General features: G+C 47.6%; 1 protein-coding gene across 1 annotated transcript in view; it reads left to right on the top strand.

Annotated features, from left to right (window-relative positions):
* Window positions 1-26,162, top strand: part of LOC138491098 (probable cation-transporting ATPase 13A4) — a 1,104,196-nt gene that overhangs the window by 618,776 nt on the left and 459,258 nt on the right. Inside the window, exons 11-12 of the mRNA XM_069617413.1 lie at window positions 12,039-12,196; window positions 15,863-16,051. Of these exons, the coding sequence (XP_069473514.1) occupies window positions 12,039-12,196; window positions 15,863-16,051 (347 nt within the window). The remainder of the gene's footprint in view (window positions 1-12,038; window positions 12,197-15,862; window positions 16,052-26,162) is intronic.

A 26,162-nucleotide genomic window follows, 5' to 3' on the forward strand; every position in this document is an offset into this window, starting at 1 on the left:
TTTGGGTCACCAGAAAATCGTTCGGGCGGAGCCAGAGGTACATTCCCAGGTAGGTTGATCTGCACTGGATTCATAGAGGATGTAGAAGGAAGATTTCCCCCAGATGCGGGTAACGGGGTCTGTCCGGCTTGTGACTGTAGCAATTGTCTAGCGAGATCATCTGTTCGCTCCTTGGAAATAATCAGTTCCCTTCTTAGAGCGTTCGTTTCCTGACGGGCTGCATGCACTTCTGCCCTTAGTTCCCCAAGTAACTGGGCTAGCTGGTCGGTATCCGAGGTTTCCATAGCGCCTGGACGGGAGTTTTGTGGTTGGCTTTGCGTTCTGTAACGCTCACCTGATTCCCGTAGAGGCGCCGGTCTTGACTGGGCGTATACCGTATCTTCAAAAGTAAGATGTCTGCAGATAGAAAATATGGGATTAAGGAACTGGGTTATTTAATGTCTCTCTCTTCTTCCCTTTCTCTTCTCCTGTAGAACCCCAAAGGTTAACGCTCTCACCCTAGGTAAGTGAACGCTGTGCTCTCCATCTGCCTCGGGGCAGGGTGCTGTAACCAGTTTCTTCACTGGATAAGGGGAGCAGGCCTCTTGACTTCAGAGGACTGCTGTCCGTCGTTTACTGCACGAACGGTAAGTTTCGAGTAATTCTAATGTCTTTAAAGTCTTTAGTAATGATGTCTCTTGTTTTGCAGGGTTCCGGCGGATGGCGGATGACGGGCTGAAGTGAGTTGAAGATGGAGCCCGTGTGATGAATAGAAGCGCCTGGAAGCACGTAAGTAAGCGCTTGTTGCCTGCTTCACGATGCGCTCTAACTGTCTTTTTATTTTGCAGGTACAAGTTCGGAGCGGCTGCAGGGTGCCGGATTACCCACTGGGTTAGATGTGGAAAGGAGTAATGGCACGTGAGTATTAAAGTTCCCCAATGTCTTTAAACGCACCTTGTTTTGTCTTTCAGATGCGGGATGCAGCGCAGAAGGCCTCCGGAGCGTGCAAAGAGTTGGTAAGCTTTTGTCTTTCAGATGCCGGAATGCAGTGTGAAGACCTCCGGAGCGCACGAAGAGTAGGTAAGCCTTTGTCTTTCAGATGCCGGAATGCAGCGCGAGGCGTTGGTGACAGCCGATGGACCAGGTAAGTGAAGAGCTGTCACTGAAGACCGTAATGCTAACCTGTTCTTTCTTGTCTTTATAGGTGTTGCTGAAGACTGGATTCAGGATGGTAAGCCTTTTTCCTTAGGCCCAGGATCAGATGCAGAAGACACGATGAGCGTTCTGCTGCAGAGGATGCAGAGTAACGCAAAGCAAGATTCATCCATCGGGTGTGGTTTAAATAGCCTCCTGTAGTGCTTAGGTGTCTCCTTCCACAGCCACGTCTAGGTAAGAAAAGAGTTCCTGCTTTCCAGAAGAGTTCCAGTGTTCTGAATCTAGGGAGTGGCTCCTGCCCCACCCAACAGGAAAAGTAGTTCCAAACAGAAGAGGATCAGAGGCTCAACTGGCAGGCAAGTAAGCAGCATGGTCTGCTGCAGGTAAGTCCACCCAAGCATTATGAGCCCGGCGCTTCCAGCGCTGGGACTGGGCATATTTATGAGCCTGGTGCCACTGGCGCCAGGACTGGGTCCAAAAGGTCCCAATTGGGACTGGTTGGCACTCGGAACCTGGGTTATGGATCTGCTTCCAAGGGAGTTGGGAAAACCCTGACCCTTTGGAATCACAGATCATGACAGTTACTATATGGTTTTGAAATCTTACCATTTCCGACACACCGACTGGCCGCCAAACTGGAATCCAAAATCTGGTGGAAAATACTGTTCTGTCTACCGAAGGGAGTTCCAATGTCAGCTATCCACTTTGAGTTGGGTATTCTGTCACTAGACAATAAAATCAAGCTGAAAAGGGTAAATCTCTATCGGAATTTAATCATCGCTAAAGATTACACCTTCTATGCACTGATGGGTTGTAGATTGAGAACCGGTTCTTCGACTTCGAAGTGGCTGTTGAACCTTCAAATAGATTGTTTGAATTGTCTTGATTCAGTTTGTCTAACATTGGAGACTTTGATCCTTAACCCCTTGAGAGTTAAGGAAAAAACTTCAATCTTTGGATTGGATGCAGTCTATGGAAAGAGTGGAGTCCTCCAGGATCTATAATCAGATCATTTATGATGGAAAAAAATGGGTACACCGGAGTCATATCTAATTAAATTCCCTGACCCTAAAATGAGGGCTGCCTATATGAGATTCCGCTTCAATATTTTACTGACGGGGGAAATTTTAGAAATTGGCTCAGGTACTACAGAGAGAATTAACTGTCGTTTTTGTCACAGTAAATATGTACCTGAAACATTGAAAATGTGTTATTAAACTGTCAGGCACTGGTAATCCAAAGACTTGCAATCTTTGGTAAATTTGTTCTTGATCCATCCAGAGTAGATATTGAAGATATTTGGTGGAATATGTTTTATGGTAAACTGAATGCATTGACATTGGCTACTATGAAATTCTTGGACGAAGTCTGTAATCTGCCCGCAGCCAAATAATTCCTACAATTGAACAAATGTAAAAACGAAAACTTGTCTGAATAGATAATTTCTATATGTATGTATGTAAATGTTTGTATGTTTTAGATAGGAATGGCATGACATCAGCTTGGATGTATATTTTGTGTTAGAAATAGGGTTTTAAGTGTTTTAACTGATCTTGAATCTTTTCCTTTTGTAAAAAAATGTATTTTGTGTTCTTTTTGTAAAGGTTTATATTTTGTAAACCAAACACAAATAAAAAAATAAAAAATAAAAAAAAGTAAAGGGGGAATGTGTATGCAAAGGAAAATCAGTGGTATAACAAAGTATGAATATGGCTGAGTCTGCTCTCCTCCCCACGGCGGACAGCATGGAGTAAGGCACGCCCGTAAACAGGATGATACACTCTGGCTCAGGTTATTAAAAAAAAGGCAGTTTAAAAATGTGGTTCCAGGCATTCCTGGCCTTCCACGTTAAAGTCACTTATTCCAGTTTTCCAAAAGTTCTTTTGCAGTTCAACAAAAGTTCAGATAGGTCTCCCTCAGAAGGGCTCGGACCTCGCAATCACAGCACTTGCAGGGGTTCCCTTCCCCTAACTCATTTCATATTCCAGGTCTCCCTCGCTCAGGCTCGGACCGCTCACTGATGTCGAAGACTTTCAAATGTGCAAGGCTTTTTTTCATAGACCTCCACAGGACCACTTCAACTTCCACTTTATCTCTTCCTTATGATATTTTCCCCAGTGTCTCTTGGTCTTGGTAGTTCCAGAACACAATCAACAAAGCTCAAAGAGATCTTTCTCTTAAAGCAATCTCCTTTTAACTTCTCTTTTCAACAGGATTAATCTTGACCTTTGCGCATTTCAGAGTTTGTTCACTTGCCGCTTTCAAATATTTCGCGGAGTCTTTTGAGTGGGCTGGTTCCTTTCACCAGACCACTCTGCTACTCTGTATCACTGGCTTGACAGCTATCTGTAACTTTAGAGGTTCCTTTGCATCTCATCAGCATGCGCTCAACCTTGAATTGTGAGATGCAATGTTGCGGCTTCAATCTTTCCTTGACACAAACCGGCCTTTCATGTCTTTCGCTAACTCACCGGGTGTGTGATTCCTTTCTGGTCTCTGTGACTTTGATTCACGAGTCAAGGTTAATACCACAGGCTTGACCTTGCCTCCCCAACTCTGCCGTTCACCCAGGAGGGTCACTTGTGTCCTTGACACACAATACAGGGTTCTTTTTGTCTGGGATTTGGCTTTTTCTCAGCGTATCCTTCACTGTTTCCCAGAGGCAACGATCTCCTGCAGGGACCTTCAGGGTTTCCCCACCCTTTGCTCTGGTCCCTCTATCCATCGCCCTGCTCCAGTTTGTTTGCCTTTGCTCAGAACATCTGATCCTTCTCGTGTCTCACCTTGCTCAGAGTGCGTCTCCATGTTCCGCCTTTTATCTGTGTGGGGGGAGCTAATGGGTATCGGATGTATGTGATTAAGGTCAAGTGTCTGACTTGGCCTGGCCTGATTAATGGGACATGTCCAATAAGATATACAAGTGTTAGCCTCTTTACTCTGTCACCTTCTTCCTCTGCCCAGTGTTTGTGTAGGAAGAGGGGGAGTTGGGACGCTGGAGCATCCTATAAAATAGCATGGGATATGGGTACAGGAAAGGGGGGGACACTGCGTCTCATCGGTTGTCTTACCCCACACTCCGAAGATCCCTCACACAGGTGATCCTCCCGCACTGGTCCACCCCTAGCAAGAGATCTAGACTCCTCCCATTCCTGCGGCTGATCCCACCCTGACAAAGCCCTCGCTAACCTCAATCTCTCTATCTGCAAAACCCTTGATACTCTTGCCCCCGTCATGAGGGTCCGACTGAAGCCTTCCAAAAAGTGCAACTCCTGGTATGACTCCGATCTGGCTGCCCATAAATGTAAGTGGAGGGCAGCTGAGCAGAAATTGAATTCTTCGGGCGGACCCTATGACAAACTGGCCTGCCTCCCCCTTCAAGGGCAATATCGACTCTGCATCCACTCTACGAAAAGAGTCTTCATTCAAGCCTGTATCTCCATGGCATCAAGCAACTCGGCCAAACTTTTCAAAGTATTTAAGGAACTGGCCAATCCTGCACAGCCTCTTCTGCCACACCCCACCCATGCCCTTTGCTCGGCCCTGGCTGCACACTTCATCACAAAAACCCAAGACATCCTTTCCTCCCTCTTCCACACCACAGCATACACCAACACCGGAGCCTCCCTTGGCGCCCCTCCACTTCCCCTTCTTCTCTCTCACCCGTCACACCGGATGAGGTCACTAGACAAGTCCGGTCTATGAAGGCTTCATCCAAACAGGTGGACCCCTGCCCCTCCAAAACCGTTAAGGACAACATTGACTCCCTCACCCCAGCCTTGGCTGATGTCTGCAATCTCTCCTTTTCCACTGGAGATTTCCCAACTGCTCTTAAGCACTCCCTTGCGCACCCTCTGCTCAAGAAACCCTCTGCCGACCCCTCCATTCTGGCAAACTACCGCCCTATCTCCATCACTCCTTTCCTGGGAAAACTCCTGGAGAAGTTGGCTATCTCTCAGCTGACCCTCCACACTGATTCTATTGGGTGCTTCCACGACCATCAGTCTGGCATTAGAGCATCCCGAGGCCTGGAAACTGTTCTCCTGAACACCGTGAAGACCTGCTCTCAAATCTTAACATTAACACTCCTTCTGTCCTCATTCTCCTTGACCTCTCCTCTGCCTTTTACACGGTTAACCACAACATCCTGATCGCATGTCTCTGACACCCTGGGAATCACAGGTCAGGGTCTTGTGTGGTTGTTAGGAAAGATTTCATATGTGTATGTAATTTTCCCTCCATGTGTCAACCCCCAAACGTTTTGCTGCTGTCTAAACACCATTGACTGAATTTGCCAGAGAAGCACAGCCTTCAGCTGCACTCCTCTGGGCTTTCGCTCACTTCTTATGGTGGAACTGACATGCCCTTAAAACAGTCAGTACTGGGAGACTTTGTTTCCCTTAGTCTTTTTCTCATGTTGCAACTTTTGTGCAACATGTAACAAGTGTGCAATGTATCTTACCATACAGCACACTTGGGTCTATAGTAATTTCCAAAGGCCCTAGATACTCTCGCTGGACTTTTTATGAACTGTGCAGATGTGTCATGGACAGGACTGGTGGCAGCTATCGTTTCGCATTATTTTTAACCCTTTCCCGCCATGTTAACCGCATTAACCGCGTTTGGCAAGAATAGGTGGCCTGGCTCCAAAATGGCCATGCCACGAGGTTCTTTGTCCTGTCCTTTGGCCATCTTGCCCCTTCACCTTCCCCAGGTCGAGTCGACCCGGGCCAGTCCTTATTTGTTCATGCATTTTCCCACGAATCCCAATGCTTTCACAGGCTTCTGCATGCCTTGTGTGTGTGCCTCTAGGATGTGGGCTGGGATGTCTGGTCCCAATACACATCCTGGGTGCCAGAGAGTCTGGAGTGCCCTGAATGCCTGAGACCACCGTGGTCTGTGATTGGTCCACGTATGGAGTGTGTGTTTGTGAGCAGATCTCCCATTGGGACCTCTCTGTTTTGGCGCAAAGGGAACTTTGGATAAGAGGAGGCTGGAAACACCACTACCAGGGCGATCTCTTGAGTTCTCACTGAACAAAGGGATAGGATCCAAGTATCCTGCAACTATGAAGCTGAGTCGAGAAACCGCTGGTGACCCACTGGAAGGTTTGGCACCTTGAGCCCGTTGTCATCATGTGGGACCCCTCTACATCTGGTTGTCCTAGAAGGTCTGTGAAGACGCTTCGACCCATTGAAATAGTGGGACCAACTATTCTCGGCACCTTCATCAAAACCTGCAAGTAAGCTTTCTCGGAAGTGTCCCTGGGCCAACCAGTGGTCTGACCAGTTTACGCAGGACCTTTGCTATGTCTCGGCCGTCGTTTCGAGTAGGCCCTCCAAACTTGGTATACTACTAGCTCTGTGTCCACGGCACCCTCATACCGAACTTCGTACACTTGGCATTCCCAGGTCTGAAGTGAGGCGAGTGCGCCTGGACTGGAGTAAACGCGGTTATCGTGTTGACCTGCTGCGGCAACATCCTTTGCAAGCCTGCTGCTTTTGTGACCCTCTTGCCCATGAACCCTGCTGCAGTGAAACTGGGGAGATTCATCCACCCGAAGTGGAGAAATCACCACTGTCCCATTTGGGAATCCTTGTTGGAACTCAGGAACTGAAAGGTGCCAAGACGTCCTTTTTGCTGCTGTCGCACCTGCAACCGAATTGGGCTAACCTGCCATAGTTTGGGTCTCCTTGCCTCAGGGACCGGTGAGTAATCTTTACCCCAACTTGTGGCCCCTAGCGCCAGAGCCCACCTTTACGCATGAGTGGCCCCTCTCCTGTCCACTGCTATTGCAAAATAGTGACTCCATCCCAAATACAATCATTTGTTAAATACCTTGCCTGAAAGTCACTTCAGTGAATGTAGGAATAGTGTGAGTTTCTCTTCATCTATCTCTTTCAGATAGTCAGTGCCACAGCGCGTTCTAGGGCCAGTAGCACCATGAAGGGACAGGATGTTTTTTCCAATTAAGGAGAGTGTAAGGGCCAGGCATTAATGGCTTAAGAAGCAATTAGCTCAAGAGAAGCTATATTTTTAATGTAACACCTGTCTGGGAGTAATTCGTAAGTGTCGTTGCTCCTTCAGTCACCCTCACCCCTGCTGAGACTTAGTCTTGACCACCGCCATAGCTACCCTGATTGGTCTGGCTTGTCCAGAGGTTATCCTGTTCCAGGAAACTAGGTTGGCCTTCTGAACCTCTGCCCCTCCAGCTCAGAGTTCAGAAATCGTTAACTGTGGTTAACCTCCTTTCTCTCCAACCGCCCATCCCAGGTGGAACTCTGAGCCTTTCTCTTGACTATTGCTCTCTCAACCTTTGGCGTTCTCCAGGGATCTAACCTATCCACCTGGTTCTTCAACGTCTATATGGCTGCCTTGGCACGTGTGATTGCCACTTTCACCTCCAACACCCAGTGTTATGCAGACCATACCCAGCTATCCTTCAGGCTACCTTCAGCCTCACACATATCTGACTGTCTGTCTGCTTCTCAGTCATGGTGCGCTGCAAACAACCTCTGCCTCAACGCCAGTAAGACTGAGATTGTTCGCAGTGGGACCTTGCACCCACTTTCCTACATTCACTCTGGCCGCCGCCGTTGGCCCTGTGCCCGCAACCACCTGCAAGGCCAAAAACCTTGGGGTCCTCTTCGAATCCACGCTCTCCTCCTCCTCTCACCTTTCGGACATCTCTAAAAAGTCTAACTATGTTACTTACCGATCTGATGAATGGTTGGAGGGATGAGGCAAGGTTTGAAGTCCTAATCCTCCGACTTGATTAAAGAGCCCGGGTTTGTCAGAAACTGGGCCTCCTCTCTTGAGGGAAACTCTTTTCTGTGATATGCCCCTTTGCTGAATTACCCAGAGCAGACAAAGGGGCTGATCACCTAAAAGAGAGGTAAAAACACGCTGCCACGATACCCAGCTGAAAGAAAACAATCCACAGGTCAATAGATGTTAAGAGACAATTACAAGCTAAGATTATGTGGTGAGGTATAGCCACACGTTTCCCCTCCCTCCTAGAGAAGGCAATATTCGAGTGATATTTCCCATCTGTGACAGGTACAGTGAGCAAAAAGCGTGTGCTCTAAACTCTCATCTCAGAGCAGGTTATCATGCCATGTTCTTTCTAGAGAGGAGCGCCTGCTACCTTTTTTGAGGTATTCGAGTAAGTCAACTGGTCTACTCCTATTCCTACAAGAACAAGGCATGGGGTGCTGGTCTATGTAAGGATAATTCTATTGGCCATCAGAACTGTAGAAAACGGAGAAACTTCTTACCGTTTCTTAGATCAAGGCCGGGAATAAAGATGTTCCTAAACAGTGCGTAGTGAACAATGCGTGATGAGGAAACAACGATGGGAGAAAATAATAAAAAGGAAGGTTAGTATAGGATGACTTGACATGGGCAGCATGAGGGGCGCACTAGAATCGGGAAGGTGCACTGGCTGCAAAGCATCCTGGGGTGCACATAAGTCGATATCAAATCCTTATGTGTGATAAGTCCACTCCAGAATCCTCCGTGAAACGTGAAGAATCCTCAGGGGATTTCAGAACGTTTAGTGTCCCAATGGTGGAAAGGCAAAAAGGGGTACAGGCCGAGGGTCTTACCGTCAAGTCAAGAAAGTACCAAATGTGAAGCAGTCAGAATCCGAACTAGCAGCAGAGGTCGTTACACAACAGTTCCAGGAAAAACAGGACGTAAGGCAGAGGCAATCCGATGTAAGCGAAAGCAGAGGTCAGATGTACACAAGATAATCAGTTGGAACTTCAAGGATAACCGGGAGCTAACTTCAAACAGAAGCAGCGTTCAGCGAGTCAGTGATGCTTATGAGTCTTTCCTGAGAATGAGACACTCGGCGTACATTGGTGGATTGGATCACATGATGCACGCTGAACAGGGAAGTCATGGTAACGGCTCCTCGGTAACAGCCGGCTGCCATAGCCTGTCTCCACGGCAACCTCCAACGCCAGAGGATCGGGCCAATGAAGCGCTAAAATCCTTGCTGAACGGCTGGATGTTCCCTGCTTTTATCAGCCTTGATGGGCATGTGCATTGTTAAGTCCGCAATACGGGCATGGGAAGCCGAAGCCTCCTTCCGAGCTGTGACAAACTATCAGCTAAACCTCCTCAGAGGTACTCTACCCTTTCTCACTTTCCTGCAGCGGCTCACTCTCTCCAGAGCCCTGGTTATCTCTAGGCTGGACTACCGCAACAGCCTCTTCCTCAACCTCCCTGCTTCTGGTCTGCGTCTTCTGCAACTCATCCAGAACAGAATAGCAAGACTTATCCTTGGCCTCAAGCCCAGGGACTGCATCTCTTCGGTGCTAAAATCACTCCACTGGCTCCCAGTGGCTGCATGGATCAATTTCAAGACCCTCTGCATTGTCCACAAGGCCTTCTGGGGCCTGGGACCTACCTATCTGCAATGATGCCTACCTAAATACTGCCCTTCCTGAGCCCTCCGCTCATCTACCTCCAACCTTCTGCGAGTGAGCCGGCACTCCAAGCAGAGATTTGGAGGGAGATCTTTATCCTCAGCAGGGGCCTTCCTCTGGCATAGCCTCCCTGCCCCCCTCTGTCTTGAGACCGATCTCCTTAAGTTCCTGGAAATTCCTCAAAACTTTCCTCTTCTCCTCTTCCGTCTCTCTCCCTCTACCCTGATAACCTATCCCTCTGCTCTTTCACTCTCTCCCTCCTTTTTTCTGTACAGCTTGCTGACTGGCCGTCTTGTGTACCTCAGAGTCTCAGAGGTCCCTGGCAGAGGCCCCACCAGTCCTCCCTCTCTGGCATCCCTGCCAGTCCTTCCTCACACTCACCTCCGGTCCCTGCACTCGCGTCATCATCACTGCACTTGAGCAATAACCCAAGAGAGTGGCTCTTTCTGCACTTACCCTAGTCTCCACTGACTGGGTGCACTTGGACCAGCCCACCCGCAGGACCTGTACCCCCTTCCACCTCCCCCTCCCCTTCAACCGTCTGTGCACTTGCGTGATCCGAATGCACCTGCCTGAAGATCGTCTGTCTGCCCCCCCCTTTCTTCACTCCTTAAGTGCACTTGGAAAAACTGCAGAATCGTCGTCAGACCCATCTGCTGCTGTTTCAACTGTTAATTGTATTACATGCACTTACTCTGCCTGTGCAGACTATTATCGTTCAGAACTTCATGGGCTCTGAACGACTGTTGTTTTTCCCCATGTGTCCACCCTCCTTGAGTGCTTTGAAACACTTGCCTTGTGTATAGGCGCTTTACAAATAAACATTACCATTACCATTAACAAACTCTTATAATGCATTACAAAATGTGATGATAATGTCATAGAAAGGATCTCAGATGGAAATCGTTGTTCATTCCATTTGGAGTTAAATTGTCTAGTCTCTCTATCCAGTAGAGCTCCCTTGCATTCAATTTCTTTTCTATGTCCCCCCCTCTTGGTGATCTGTGGACTATCTCAAGTATGATACATCTCAATTGTGCAACAGTGTTTCTTAATGCAATAAAATGTACGCCTACTGGTGATTCCTTGTGCGGTGGTTGCTCTTGTGCACATTCCAACGCTGTTTGGCTTTACGAGCTGTTTGACCCACTTAATAGATTCCACAAGGACAACTAAGTCCATAAATGAGAGATCTTGAGTTGCATGTGGCAAGGTTCCTTAATTTTATCTTTGTTCATGAGCAGGGGTGTCTGACATAGCTTCCCTTTGTGATATTGTTGTAATTGCTACATTGAAAATGCAGGAAAGTACTGCTTTTCTTCATTTCTAATGTAAGTTATGTATTCATCTGTGTTTTTTCTGCCTTGACTATTTTGTCCCGCAGATGTCTTCCCCCTTTTGTAGGCAATGAGGAGTGGTTGTGGGAAAGGTCTATGGAGCTGAGGATCTAATTCAGTCGGTCTCCAATTCTTCCTGATTAGTCTCGTCACCTGGTGAATTTAGTGTGTACAGGAAAGGAATTTCACTTTCCTTGATTTTTGGAGTTAATAACTCCTCTCTTCTTAGATTGATCTGTTTTGTGCAGTATCTTTGATGCCTGCTGGATACCCTCTTTCCTTATACCGAGTGGCCATCTTCTCACTCTCCGCTTTCAGTGTTTCTCCATTAGATACTAGTCGTTTCAATCGTAAGGACTGACTGTATGGAAGGTTATTCTCCAGGTACCTGGGATGTTGACTCAAGTAATGAAGGGAATTGTTGACATATGTAGGTTTTTGAAATGTCTTCTCATCTTCCCCTCTTTTAGTTCTAACTCCACATCCAAGAAGTGTCATTTGGGGGTTCCTTTTTCCATCGTGAATTTGATGTGATCGTGTATGTTGTTGAGGAAGGTCAGAAACTCCCCTAATGAATTTCTTACCCCTCTCCAGACAACAAAAATGTCATCAATAAAACGTTTCCAAATAACTAGTCTAGGTGACCATACTGGATGCTCTAGCACATTTTCTGTTTCAAAATGAAACATGAAAAGATGTGCATACGCTGGGGCGATGGAGGACCCCCTAGAAGTGGCCGATACTTGCAGATAAAGCTGTGATTCACATCTGAAGAAGTTATTGTGTGATATTATTTTGGTAAATTCAATTCCAAATTCCTTTGAAGCCTGACAATTCTCTTCTCTTAGCAAAACCCATTCTAATGCTTCTACACCACCCTCACGAGGAATCGAGGTATAGAGTCTCTTTACATCAAAGGATACTAAAATGGCATTATCCATCTTTCAGAATACTCCAAAAACGGGAAGCATCCCTGGATAGGTAGTAGCTTTGTGTACTATGGGCTGCAGTACCTTGTCCAAATGAATCGCTAATGGGTCTTTCCTATTTGTACATTAGTGTGACTTTGCTATCCAGGGTATTTGTATTACTTTGCATACTGCCAGTGGATTGAGGATTTTTTTTTTTTATTCAGGTTTCAACACTGCCAAAGGGGACCTTGTGCGCTCCATTCTGTTCCCCAAGCCCATGAACTTCAAGCTCTACAGGGACTCCTTGAGGTTCCTGCTTTGTCTCATCTTGGCTGCAACCATCGGAATGATCTATGCTGTCTGCGTCTTCTCCCTAAACGGGGTGCGTATACCTTCTGAAGGACCAGGCGGTTACAGGTTATTTGGTCGAAAATAAATGTTCGACAGGACAAATGGTCGACGCAATTTGGTCGAAAGACAAATGGTCAAATTTTTTTAGTTTTTGTATTTTCACTTTTTTTTTTTTTGGGGGGGTCCCCCCCAACCCCATTTTTTTGCTAAAAACCCCCTTTTTTTCCTAAACGAAAACCTGAAAAATATATATATATAAATTTAAAAAAAATTCAACCATTTGTCTTTCGACCAAATTGCGTCGACCATTTGTCTGTCGACCAAATGACTGGACAGCTTACCAGGCCACATGGATCACTTGGAAAGCACTCTGCAATGAGTCTAGCTCACGACGTGCAAGTCCCCTCAACTAGCCTGGACGCGAATGCCATCATTATGCTCAAGATCAAACTGTGCATCGTGCATAGTGCTCCACAGAAGGGAAATGCCCATGGCTCTCTATAATTGATGTCTGTGATCTCTGATTCTGAGACATGGCACCGTGAGATGTCTGTTCTCCTGTGAGAAACCTTGATAGTCAGCAGCATTTCTTTACTAAGAGTATTCAGCGAATATTCATGACCCCATGATCGTTTTTAAGAACTAGGAGGATACAAAGTGGGTGGACGAGGAGGGGTGTCGGGATAAGGTAAAATATCAGTGGGCTACATCCCATAGGAGGAGCGGGAGAAGTAGGTATTCACTGCTCTTCTGAACTTCAGCTGGGCATCTTTGAATTTTAGGAGAGTTGAAAGGGCTCTGAGAGGGAGGGACATCTACATGAGAGTTCTACCCCCAAAACGTGTCTATATCAGTGGGCAGAAGGCCTGAAGGTTCTGGGAAGCCGACTGAGCCATGGGTCAGCTGGACTTCATGGTGCTCGAGTCCTAACACTGGGAACCGCACCGCTGGTCTCTGTGCTCTAGAGCACATCACGTGTGGAAGTCCCTTGTGAAGTCAAATGTACCCTAGGCCATTGGTGGTCATGCGTTGAGAATAGCAAGTGAGGGCACTTCACACATCTGAGAACCTTCCTGAGCCAAAATGGACATTTGAAATACATTATTTGGTGTAAAAACCATAAAATAACAACATATAAAAACAAACATACAGAATCACATTTCAAAACAGAATTAATAAAAGAATGAAACCTTCATTTTTTCTAGTTAAAAAAGAACCGTTTCTGCAATTTCATCCCCATTTAAGAATAATCTTAAAAAAGACAAAATAATATCAATCTTCGCATTTCATAAAAAGAGGAGAGCTTGCTTGCAGCCTCATTAAAATCGTATGTAATAGGCAGCGACTACACCTTGCAATGTGCTCACTATGTGCAGACCATTGTACTACCATCGCCCCTAGCGTTGTTGTAATTGTTGCAATCTGAGCAGCCAGGCCCTAGGGATGTAGCGGGATTAGATGCTGCTCAGTGGCCATTCTGCAGAACCTCAAGGCTTCAATAGTAGATCGCAGTCTGGCAACTCTAAACAGTGGCCTTGGACATTGCCTTCCCAGATCTTTCAGTTTAACACAAATAAACAGAAAATGAGTGATCGTTTCCATACCCAAGCCACAAAGAGGACATGTGCCTAGCCCACCCTAGCTCCACGTTCTGATAAAGGACGCTAAATGTAGCGTTCCCATCCTAAACCCGGTATACAGGGATCTCTCATATGGCGGCTGCATATAGTCTCGATAACATTCATAGCCAAAAACTGATTTTCTCTGCAAATAATCCAGGCCCAGTTTAAGGTTTCTGGCTACTTCTATCATCATTTATTGTTTCCTTCTAATCACTGCGTTCTTAATTCTAAGTGGAGCTGATTTATCTATTATCTCAGTTGTTTCCCATAATGCAACTTCGTTTAGTCCTATTAATTGCTTCTTGACGTGGGCTACCAACGGGATACATTCCCCCCCCGCAGTCCCTCCCTCAGGCTCAGGAGAGGTCTTAATGCATCTCGATACTTTCCCAAAGCGTCCGTATTCCAGAATCCAACCCAATAGTAAACTGGCTTTAAGGCAAGTAAGTCACCCATCCAAATGTCCAAATCCAGGTGTCCTAATGCTGTCGCCGAGCTTTGTGGCAGAAAGAGTACATTTACAAAAACCGTTTTCAATTGTATCGAGAGGTGCCGTAACCCCAAACGTCTACACCAAAAATGGAGGCTGGGATTGCCCACTTTCGATATAACTGAAGGGCAGGGGAAATAGCCCCACTCCCATGTCTTCTAAAGAAGCAGTTTGTAGCCCCAGAATATTTTCCCAAATTGGTACAGGCTTTGGTGAGCTGAGAGGACCATCCACAGTTCTCGTGAAATTGAATTCCTAGATAATCCTACTACAACGTCTGTTCTAATTTACATTATTAGCATAGATGTTTAGTGCACTACGCTTCGAGAACTGTCGTTTAAAGACCATAGTCTTTGTTTTGTCAGTATTTAATTCCAATTCAAGTTCCTTGCATTTATTAAGAAATATATTTAAATTCACCTTTAAGCCTTGTGGGAAAATAGATAACATCACTGCATCATCTGCATAGAACAGGAATGAGTAAATATCCTTGCCAATTTTTGGGCAATCCATACACCCCTGAACCAATGCCACAATTATTTCATTTATATATATATCCTAAAGAGTAAGGGGACAAGGACACAACCTTGCCTTATCCCCTTCCCCACATCAAATGGAAACATTGCTTCTAACACTTACATAGCAACCTAATACCTTGACGCCTACTTGGCATATTATGGGTATCACTGCATATTATCCCCACCAAAAATATCGCCGCAAATATGGTCATCTGCAACGGCCATAGGCGATATTTTTGGGGGGGATCATTTTTGGGGTTTTTGGGAGCGGGGTTTGTGGGTGTGTCCCCCGCATGTTCCATGCCTTAATATCACTGCAAACATATCGTGATATCTTTGGATGGCGATAATATCCCTGCAAATAGAAGACATGGAACCATATTATGCAGTAGACCAGCTCTAAAGAATATTGTTGGAGCGGGCTTTTGTAGGTGGCCCTTCATATGCTTTGACTAAAGTCTTCCCAATGGAACGCTCGATTGCCACTGTGACAAAGCCAGTAGACCCAATTCCACTTGTCGGAAGCCATCGCGGCTGCTTTCTTCAAGCTTCCGGCAAGACAAGCCCTATTTGTTTGCTGTCCAGTGGGTATCATCCATTGTCAGACTTTTTGTGCCATGCTTGGGGAGGCAGGGTGTGCAGTGGAGTGATGGGCATGGCAGTAAAGAGGGGTCTGAGGAAGCGGGGAGGCGGTTGGAGCTCTAGTACTGAGCAGGACCCGGCCCTTCTGGGGACTTATAAGCAGTACTTTAGATCACCTTCAGAGCAGCTAGAGTCTGGGACTGTGACGAGTGCACTCTACCTGCCGTTAAGCACTCTCACGACACCTCACTAGAGGGGACAGCTGTAGTCTATACCCATAGGGTTGGCAGCCATTGCTGGAGTGCTAAACCTTTGGCTTTAGTCTGAATCTGGCCAAGTCTTGCTAAATGATGACCATTTGCTGCCATGCAAGTTCTCCTCTCTTGCCAGCCTGCCAGAGTGTAGAGCTAGGCCCCTGCAGATTAAAGGGAGCCCTTGTGCAAACCTAATAACCTAATATGCTACCTGCTTGTGTTGCTCTTCAGGAGGCTGCTGGCGAGGTGGTGAAGAAGGCGCTGGACGTCATCACCATTGCGGTGCCACCTGCTCTACCTGCGGCTCTGACTGTGGGCATCATCTTCGCCCAGAAGAGACTGGCAAGAAAGGGCATCTTTTGCATCAGTCCTGCGCGGATCAACGTCTGCGGCACCCTCAACCTCGTCTGCTTCGATAAGGTAACCGCACCTTCTTGTGATTTCGTCACATTTTACTTCAGTGTTTTTGCTTTTATCTGTGCCCCAAATGAAAAGCATAGCAGAATATGCCCACTGATGTGGGCAAGACTCATTAACACTGCACACTGTCCTTAACGGACCACGAGAGGTGCCAATGCACGCAAAGTCAGAATGTGTGATACTCCTTGTGTGAGCAGGTCTGTGTGTCTTCATCAGCAGCTGCGCTCCCTCTATGCATGAGGGCGAGTGTGTGTGTGTGGGGGTGTGTGTGAGGGATGTGTGTGTGTGGGATGTGTCTGTGTGTGTGTGAGAGGTGTGTGTGTGTGAGGGATGTGTGTGTGTGTGTGTGAGGGGTGTGTGTATGTGTGAGGAATGTGTGTGAGGGATCTGTGTGTGTGTGTGTGTGAGGTTGACAGAGTGTGTGTGTGAGAGGTGTGTGTGTGAGGTTGAGAGAGTGTGTGTGTGAGGTGTGTGTGTGTGTGTGTGTGAGGGATGTGTGTGTGTGTTGGAGATATGCGCTTGATTCACACAGGAGTAGACCTGTGAACAGATCGGTCAGTCTCACCTGGTGACCCCAGAGTCTGACCTTATGCTATTACGTCATTATGCATAGTATGTATGGACGTTACATCAGACTAGGAAGGACCATCTTACCGCTGGAATTGCTGTCTCGTAGCCTGAAGGGATTCTAAGTGGAAAGATAAGAACATCCACATTAAGTATTGTGATAAGGTCAGTCGCGTGACCTTGTCACAGGGAGATGGGAACACCTCTATCTGGGTGGACGCCAGAGCCGGTCTAACCCAAAGGGGGAACGTGGCAGTTTAGAGGGCCCCATCTCCTGCCCTGTCCCATCGCCAAGTGCCAGTCTTTACATGTGCAGAACCAACATGGATCATGCTGTGTGAGAAAAATGCTGCCCAAGTTCTCCTTTTCTTTTCTAGAACTGTCAGAGAAGCAACAGCCAGGCAAAGAGGGCCCCCGCAGGACAGCAACCCCTTAGTGACCCACGTGATGCAGGCAGTATAGGGAGAACCAGCGAAAGGTGGAGCCTGAGCTCCTATGCAGTATTTCCAGGCCCTACGTGATCTGCAAACCAATGCAACCCGGAGAGAGATCCTATGAAAAAGCAGCTGGGGCTCCTAAGCGGCTTTTCCGGATGCCGCGCAACAAGAAAAACTGCTGCCCGTGCCCTAGACCACCATGGACGTAAAGTAGAGTGGCACCGATCAACGGAACTACACTTACCTTGAGCGACACCACACCACAGTCCCCTAACACAAACCTGGAAACTTTGCAGCGTGGGCTGCCATTGTTGCAGCACGGCTGTCCAGTGTGGCGAGAAGAGGTGAGGCTTAACACACATTTCCTGTGGCTCTGATCCTTTCTGGGCCAGATTGACAGGGTCAGAAACTAATCGGAGGATTGGAAGGCAGATAAATGAGGCAACAGGAAACAGGAAGCTGTGGCTAGTTTGAGTGTGGTCAGAGGAGGAGGTGGTAGTGCACTAAGAGACCGCAGGAGGAAAGATGGTGGATTGGAGTGTGGAGGCAATGTTTGAAAAGGTGAGGTATTGGTTGGTGGGTGCAAGTGGTACTGATCAGTGAGTGTTAATGTATCGCTAGCGAGGGGACTGTTATCGGGAGTGTAGTGTAGGGGGTGAATGGGAAGTGGTTGTAAAAGTGAAAGAAGTATGACTGGGGAGAAGGTGGGGTGTATGGTAGTAGTAGTGTGGAGCAGCAAGTTGTAGTGTGGAAGAGAGAGAAATAACATGGACGGGTGGAGACAAGTGGAAGACAAAGATAGAGAGAGAACAGACAGATAGAAGAGGAAGACGCAAGCAGTGATAGTGAGGACCACAGAGGTGGGAGCCTCATTGCTTGGGTGTCGGCAGCAGGAGCTGCAGCCACGGAGTTACCGGCAGCACCCGCGTGAAGTGGGCGGAGCTGCTGGCAACCCACAGAGAGAAGGCGAAGCGCGAGCGGGGCTCACCATCTGAAGAAACCATGCCGGCGTAGCAGAAACCGAGCAAGCAGCCGCCCGGAGGAGACGCGAGGGGCCGGTGAGTGAAAAGCAGAGAGCACTCGAACCGGGGTGCTCCTGGGGGCGGATAGAAAGACAAAGTAAATGCCGAATGAATGGAAGTGTATGTGCACGATAGAGTGAACCTAAAGCAGCGGGTTGTAAGGAATAACACAGACAAGATGAACTGTACGCAACAGGTAAAAGCTGCAAATCATTGAATAGCGAACTAAGAGAAAGCCTTTGACGCAGCTATGAGCAGACAGGATATTAAACCCAAAAATCGAACTATATGAAATGCAGTGGAAAGCAAGCATGGAATACTGCTGGAAAGCAAATGTGGTGAAGGAAAGAGGGCACCGCAAAGTGAACTGTGTGGGAAACCGCATTGCGGCAAAGTTGGTTGCATTTGATTTAAACGAATGAAATAACAGAGAATGAATTCATAATGAACATATAACAATGAAAAATATCAATTTTGTTTATTTCTTTTTTTAATTTTGGGGATACACCCCAAGCCCCTGTTTTCCTATGTTTGAAAGTCAGCCCCGACCCCCTCCCCACCCGTTTTAACCCCTTAAACTCCACCCATATATATTTTTACCCCAAAAATATTTATTTTTCATTCTTTTGGAATCATTATGAATTCATTCATTATTTTGGATTCGTTTAATTCACTGTATACCAGCAAAGTCAAGAGACTGGTAAAGAGAACGTATTGTGGCAAAGCCAAGAGTCTGACGAGGAAAAGCCAAGTGAGTGTGAAACAGCACATAGATACAGAACAACCTATGTGGTCTAGAAAGCCTGGGGTTACTGGTTCCATGACCTGTAATTGGTTGACCGTGTGGTCCGACAACTGTTCCTTGACTGGGATACCCTATTTGTAAAAAACATAGAACTATACAGAAAGCAAAGGGAAGTGGACACAATAGATTTCTGAAGTGAGGGAGAAGAAAGCAATCTGTATGAACTGTCACGGAAGCAAAAGTAGTGTAAAGCTGACCTGGAACTGGTTTTTGAATTTTGAGAGATTGAGACTAAGTACAAGTTGGCAAGTTAAAGTCTTGGGGAAGGGAACCCTGAGACCTTATGAACTGTGTTACTATCTTGAAGAAGGGCGCATCGAGACCCTTTTTGGAACTGTGCTGTCTTCTTGGGGAAGGGAACCCTGAGACCTTATGAACGTTGTTACTATCTTGAAGAAGGGCGCATCGAGACCCTTTTTGGAACTGTGCTGTCTTCTTGGGGAAGGGAACCCCTAGACTTTGTGGAATTGTCTTTGAACTTGGGGAAGGGGAGCTGCATAGGAAACCAGGAGCTGGAAGAAGCTCAGAACTTTATTTTGAACACTTTATCTTTTATTGTTGACATCCCTACACAATGTTTAGCTTTAGTTGTGAGGGCAAGGATAGGTTTTGGACATATACAGAATTTTAGGTTGGACTTCATGACTGAGACTTTCCTTCATTTCTTTAGGTAGGGAAATCCTACCTTAACATAGGGTAAGTGAGGCCTTCAAACATCCTGTCATTTAAGTTAATAGTTTTCATTAGAACTTTAAATCTGCTGCCTGTGTCGTGCTTCATGATGCCTTCACATTAGGTCACTTTTCAGATGATGCCGGCCATTTTGGAACATGTCCCTTTTCCATTTCAATGGTGGTGGCCACTTTGTTTACATTTGTTTTTCTCTGGGAGATGAGTTTGCACTGAGCTGATGTCCTGTCGAAAGTAAAAAAAAAAGACACTATCCGCACCCCAGTAAATCCAGGGCTGCGACTAGCTTTCACGTCTTAGCAGGAGGGCGGATGTGGCATTTACCAGCCCACAGCCAGAGCGGAGGTCCTCACTTTGCTTGGGGTAGCAGGCCATTAAACGCATGTCTGCCCCCCAGCCGGGGCAGGAAAGCTATATGAAATGTTTGAATGCCCTTCCAGTCACATCTATGACCGGCCGTTCTGGAACTCTCACCCTGAAGTATAAACTTAATGCGCGTGAACAGAGAAGTAACACTGAGTAATAATCGGGAAGCCGCACCTTAGTAATCCAGAAAGTACAATTGATTCTACAACCTGGCCATGTTCATGCTCAGAGGGTTGGGGGTCGCAACAAAAGTACACTTCATGACCTAACTAGGAGAGTTCTCTTTCTCAAACCTCTCCCGTCTACACTGTTAAACTGTTCAACTTCAGTTTCAGAAGGCTGCAGGGATAAGATATTCACCCAAATGATATTGCACTATAACTATGAAGTCCTTGGGTAGTACTGAAAATGTGTGATGCTGAACTAGTGACTTTTGGAACCAACAATGCACCCTTTATGCTGCTATCTTATGAGGACATTCGTACTAGAGTCATGCTCCAAGTATTAGGAATAGTGCTGTCGATGCAGGACACCCTAGTGTCCCACCTTCGCCAAGCTCTGTGATCCTAAGGGGGTAGGACAGCATCAGGACTCCGACAATGAGACAAGGTGCAAACACTCCTTTATTTGTGGTTAGTGTCAAAAAGCCTATCCTTATTAGCTTCTCCTATTCTAATAAAGAACGATGTGATCGTGCTCGTCCGAATGTCCATCAACTAATAACAGTTTTCTGTCCAGAATCCTATTCTAACCCATCTCTATCCCTAAAAGAAAACATCTGCCTCACAAAACAAAAATAGAAGTGCTTATCTTAGTGAGGTTTGCATGTGAGGGCTTGGCTGCTGGCTTCTGACTCCCACCCCTGTCCCTTCTCGGTGAGTCCAGATCATACATGATTTTTCCTGAGTGTTAGGAACTCTCCCAAGAATTAATGAGAAGCCTTGTTCCACTTCCTCTCACTGTGGAACCTGTCAGTCATTTCTCTTCCTGGAGTTCTCACAACCTTGCCTCCCACTCGGTGGTGTTCTTACTCCGCACCCCTCTCTCCCCTTCCTGTGTATATTATTGTTGTTTTCTTTTTTTGGATTTGTAGAGCGCTTCCGCCACAGCGCCTTGACAATAATAAGTTAATAAACAGTGGTACAGATTGTGTGAAAACGATAGGAGTACAAACAGCAGCGTTAGGAATGGGAGAGAGAATGAAGCAAATTAACCTTTCATTTAGTCTGAAAGACATGGAAGGATGAAAAGAAGAGTGCAATGGAGGAGTGTTTCCAATCCTTAGGGGCAAGGAGCGAGAAGGAAGAAAAGTGAGAAGCAGTGCAGGGTTTTTGGAACAGAGGAGAGGAAGGGACCGAGAACGAAGGGACCGTGGAGGAGTAAAGAAAGATACCAAGGAGCAGAGATAGGCATGGGCAAGACCATGTAAAGACTCGAATATAAAACGGAGAAAGTGAAAGAGAAGATCGAGATCAAAGGAAAGAAGAGACGTACAGAGAAGAGCAGGAGAAACCGAGGAGCGGGAACAGAGCTGAAGGAGTTAGCGGATAGCAGAGTTGTACTTTGAGCGCAAAGGGCTTCAATGAGAGGAAGGAAGGCCAAGTAAAGAAACAGAACAATAGTTTGAGCTGATAGAAGACTAAGGAAGAGAACGGGAGCTTAGTAGCCCAAAAAGAAAGAAAGGGACAAGCACGCCAAAGAGTATAGTGATGGTAACGAGCGGAGCGAGCTGTAGTAGAGATGTGAAAAAAGAAAGGGAGGGGTCAAAGATGACCCTGCTAATACCCCAGAGGGTAGAGGTGAAGGGGCATGAAAGGGGGAGAGGTAGGAGGGACATGAAGGATCCCCGTCTTGATGTGATTAAGGCGAAGAAAACAAGAAGCCATTCAAGCTCTAACAGCAGAAGACAGAATGAGACATCGAAGAAAAAGAGAACAAAAAAAGAGGAGTGCCATCAAAAGATTGAACGATCTGTTGAGAGCATGGAGGGAAACAGAGGGGACCAAGAACAAAACCCTAAGGGAGACCAAAGGGAAGCAGATGAGAGGAAAAGAGTTGACCAGCCCAAGACACCAAGTGAGAACACCTAGAAAGATGAGATTCGAGCAACTTAAGAACAGACCCAGAAAAGCCAATGGAAGAAAGGGAGGAAAGCAGAATAACGTGATCAACAATATCAGAAGCAGCAGAGGGGTCCAAAAGGATGAGAATTGAAGATAGTTTGTTGTGCCGGACAGAGAGTAGCGGGTTTGAGACATGTAAAAGTGCAAATTCCGCAAACATCAGATTGGAGGGGCGGAAGAAGAGAGTGAAGGTGCAAGAAAGAGGACATTTGCTCAAGAAGTCGAAAGTTAGATGACAAGGAGGAATCCAAGGTAGGCTTTCTGAGAAAGGGGATGATGACGGCATGCTTGAAGGAAGAGGGAAAAGTCGAGGTAGCAAGGGAGAGATTAATCAAGAAGATGAGACGAGGAACAAGAAATGGGTAGATGGAAGGAATTGAGGCCGAAGGGATATGATCAAGAGGGGAGGCAGTAGTGTAGGTACAAAGAAGTATCTGAATCCATTGGAAGAGCAAAAGAAGAGAGGGATGAAAAGGAGGCAGAGAGGGGCAGCAGAGAATGGCGAGAAGAAGAGGGGAGAGGAGAAGCAAAGGAAGAGGGGAGAGAAAGGAGGAACGCAGAGTTGAGACTTTTGAAGTTAAAAAGCCTGCAAAGTTAGTGGTCGGAAGGGTGGGGGGAGAGAGAAGTGTTGAGTAATTGAACATTATAAAAGGTATGGTGAGGGTAGTGAGGGAGAGAACAAGTAGGAGACAAAAATACTGCTTTTGAAAAATATTTATTTATTTATTGGTTATTTATGATGCGCCTATACGACAGTGATATTTACTGTATTTTCCCTGCTGTGATGTTCTTATTTTCTCCCCACTCTGGGCTTTTCTTGATCTCACGCCCCACTCTGGGAAGCTTCCTGGCTCTCCCCACGTTGGGATTCATTTCTGCTTCACTTCTCACCTTGGGTATGTTTTTTTCTCTCCCTGCTCTGGGGCTTTCTCTCCCTTCTCTGGGGCTTTCTCCCCCTTCTCCGGGGCCTTCTCTCCCTGCTCTCTGGGGCTTTCTCTCCCTGCTCTGGGGCTTTCTCTCCTTGCTCTCTGGGGCTTTCTCTCCCTGCTCTCTGGCGCTTTCTCTCCCTGCTCCAGGGCTTTCTCTCCCTTCTCCGGGGCTTTCTCTCCCTTCTCCGGGGCTTTCTCTCCCTTCTCCGGGGCTTTCTCTCCCTTCTCTGGGGCTTTCTCTCCCTGCTCTCTGTGGCTTTCTCTCTCTGCTCTGGGGCTTTCTCTCCCTGGGGCTTTCTCTCCCTGCTCTCTGGGGCTTTCTCTCCCTGCTCTCTGGGGCTTTCTCTCCCTGCTCTCTGGGGCTTTCTCTCCCTGCTTCAGGGCTTTCTCTCCCTTCTCCAGGGCTTTCTCTCCCTGCTCCCTGGGGCTTTCTTTCCCTGCTCCCTGGGGCTTTCTCTCTCTCCCTGCTCCCTGGGGCTTTCTCTCCCTGCTCCCTGGGGCTTTCTCTCCCTACTCTCTGGGGCTTTCACTCCCTACTCTCTAGGGCTTTCACTCCCTACTCTCTGGGGCTTTCACTCCCTACTCTCTGGTGCTTTCACTCCCTACTCTCTGGGGCTTTCACACCCTACTCTCTGGGGCTTTCTCTCCCTGCTCTCTGGGGCTTTCTGTCACGAGTCGCACAACACCGCCCACCTCCCAGAGCATAACACCGCCCGCCTCCCAGTGACACCCTACCTGCGGCGGTGGTCCTTCCCGGGCGCACCCCTTCAGAAGCCGTAGCGCCGGGGTCCCCGCATGGGGGAGGCGGCACGCAGCGTCATGGAAACTGTGGCCGCGATGGCGCTGGGGGGGGATCGGTCTTCACCACCCCGGCTTCCTGGTCACGTGGGCATCGCTCACGTGATGCTGAAGGGGCGGCCGCCCAGCCAATCCTGTTGCCGCTTCCCGGTTGCAAGGGTCACGTCATACGCGACGCCACTCACGTGTCCCAATGAGGAAGCAATCACGTGACCCAAGCACCGGCTCAAAGGCACACTGAAGCCGCACTTCCGCGCTTCTCAGCTGTTTTCAGCATTTCAAGTGGCATTGTGTTTTTCCTGGATCTTGACCTTCTGGCTTTTTGGACCCTGGTTTCTGGTGATTGTGGACTGTCTTGCCTGCTCCTTGGATTTGGTTGCCCGGACTTTGCCTTGTGGATTTTGGACTTTCTGGCTTGCACCATTGGACCTGCTTCCTACGGATTTCGGACTTGGCTTCTGGAACTTTAGAATTTTGTCTTCCTCGGATCTTGGACACTTCTTTCTTTGGACATTTTGGAACTGCTTCTGGAACTCCCCTTTGGCTCAAGGTTGTTTTGGACTTCACCTAAGCCCCACGTCAAGCCCCACGTCAAGCCCCAAGTAAAGGGGGTCTGGCCCCAGCGCCCCCGGATACCTCCCCATCCTGGTTCCTCTCCCATGGTAGGTAGGTCCCACTCCATTTTCTTGATTATTGGTCATCCCCAGGTTATTGCTTTATACTCACACTTACCTGCTCTTCCCTTACAGCACCTGGTACCCGTGTTCCTGACCCTTTGCACCTGTGGCCTCAATAACTGGTGAAGGAGTATATTATTCTTTCCTTCGCTGGTGCTTGGGGACGGAGGTACCCATAGACATCGCAGAGGTTTCGTTGTGACAGACTGAGAAGCCTTCTCTGCCTTGGCTATGGATGCCGCCGCCGGGGACCAGGTGGCTGCTTTAGTCCAGGCCATTACGGTTCTCAGAGCTGATATGTCTGCTGCCACGGCTGCTATCCATCCGCGACTTGACACTATACAGAGCGAACGCCACGCACTCCCTCCTGATCCTGAGTTCGGGGATAGCTCTTCCCAGATGAACCCACCGGCTCCTGTTACGACTCCTGCCCCGGTCTACGTTCCCACGCCGTTCCCTCTGGCCCCTCCCGAAAAGTTTCAGGGAGATCCTAGCAAATTTCGCACTTTCATTAATCAGTGCAAACTTCATTTTTTATGCCGCCCCCTAGCTTTTCCCGATTCTACAACGAAGGCGGCATTCACACTTTCACACCTGGGAGGCACAGCAGCCGCCTGGGCCAACCCATTGCTAGAAACAAACAGCCCCGTACTATACGATTTCGATTTGCTAATCACAGAAATGACGAGAGTGTTTGATACCAGACACGAAGCACAGACACGGGATCTAGAGTTATTAGAATTGGCCCAAGGTAAGAGTCCACTGGTCGATTACATTACTCGCTTCAACCAATTGTCAGTGGAGACAGCATGGCCAGAGAATAAAAAGGCTGTGGTGTTTTATCGTGGTCTTAATGAGGCTATGAAAGATGCACTGGCAGTTGTACCTTTGCTGCCGGCACAATATCCCGAACTTGTGGATCTGTCACTACAGGTCGATGCCCGAAGGGCTGAGAGAAGAGTTGAGGCTAAGAAATCTGTTCCTTTTTCGAACCCAAGCATCAACGACTCCACTAGCGAGCCTATGCAAATCGGCGGGGTCCGTAGCCATATTACAGCTACAGAAAGGGAACGCCGTAGAACCTCCAACGCATGCTTTTACTGCGGGTTGAAGGGCCATTACGTCCGGGAATGTCCTCGACGCCCTAAACCTAAAGCGGAGGTTTTTCGGAAAGCCCGTCCCTAAATGAGGGGGTTCGGACGGGTCCTCCCTTTTCTTCCTCCTCACCTTCAACATGATCGGGACCCATGCACATTCAGGCCCTTCTAGTTTCCCCCGACAACACTCCACATCAGGTTCACTTAGCGATTGATTCAGGGGCCACAGTGAACTATGTCGACATAGCATTAGCCGCCTCACTTAACTTACCCGTTTTGAACAAACGACGACCGGAACCTGTGCAAGCTGTTGACGGTTCATCGCTCGTCTCAGGCCCAATCAAGCAGCAGACCGCACCATTGACCCTTGTCATCCACGAAAAACACAAAGAAACCCTTTCATTGGATCTTATCACGACACCACAATTTGGTCTCATCTTGGGTCTTCCTTGGTTGCGAACCCACAATCCAGTCGTTGATTGGGCCCAGAGTAAGGTGTTATTCGAATCCCCCTATTGTCAAAATCATTGCCTGGTATACCCTGAGCCGGTGACCTCCCCTTCTCAAGTGTTGGACGCTTTGGCCCATTTGCAGCTCACG

The sequence above is a fragment of the Ambystoma mexicanum genome, chromosome 10, assembly GCF_040938575.1.
Source record: "Ambystoma mexicanum isolate Mex_15411 chromosome 10, UKY_AmexF1_1, whole genome shotgun sequence".
Lineage (NCBI taxonomy): Eukaryota > Metazoa > Chordata > Amphibia > Caudata > Ambystomatidae > Ambystoma > Ambystoma mexicanum.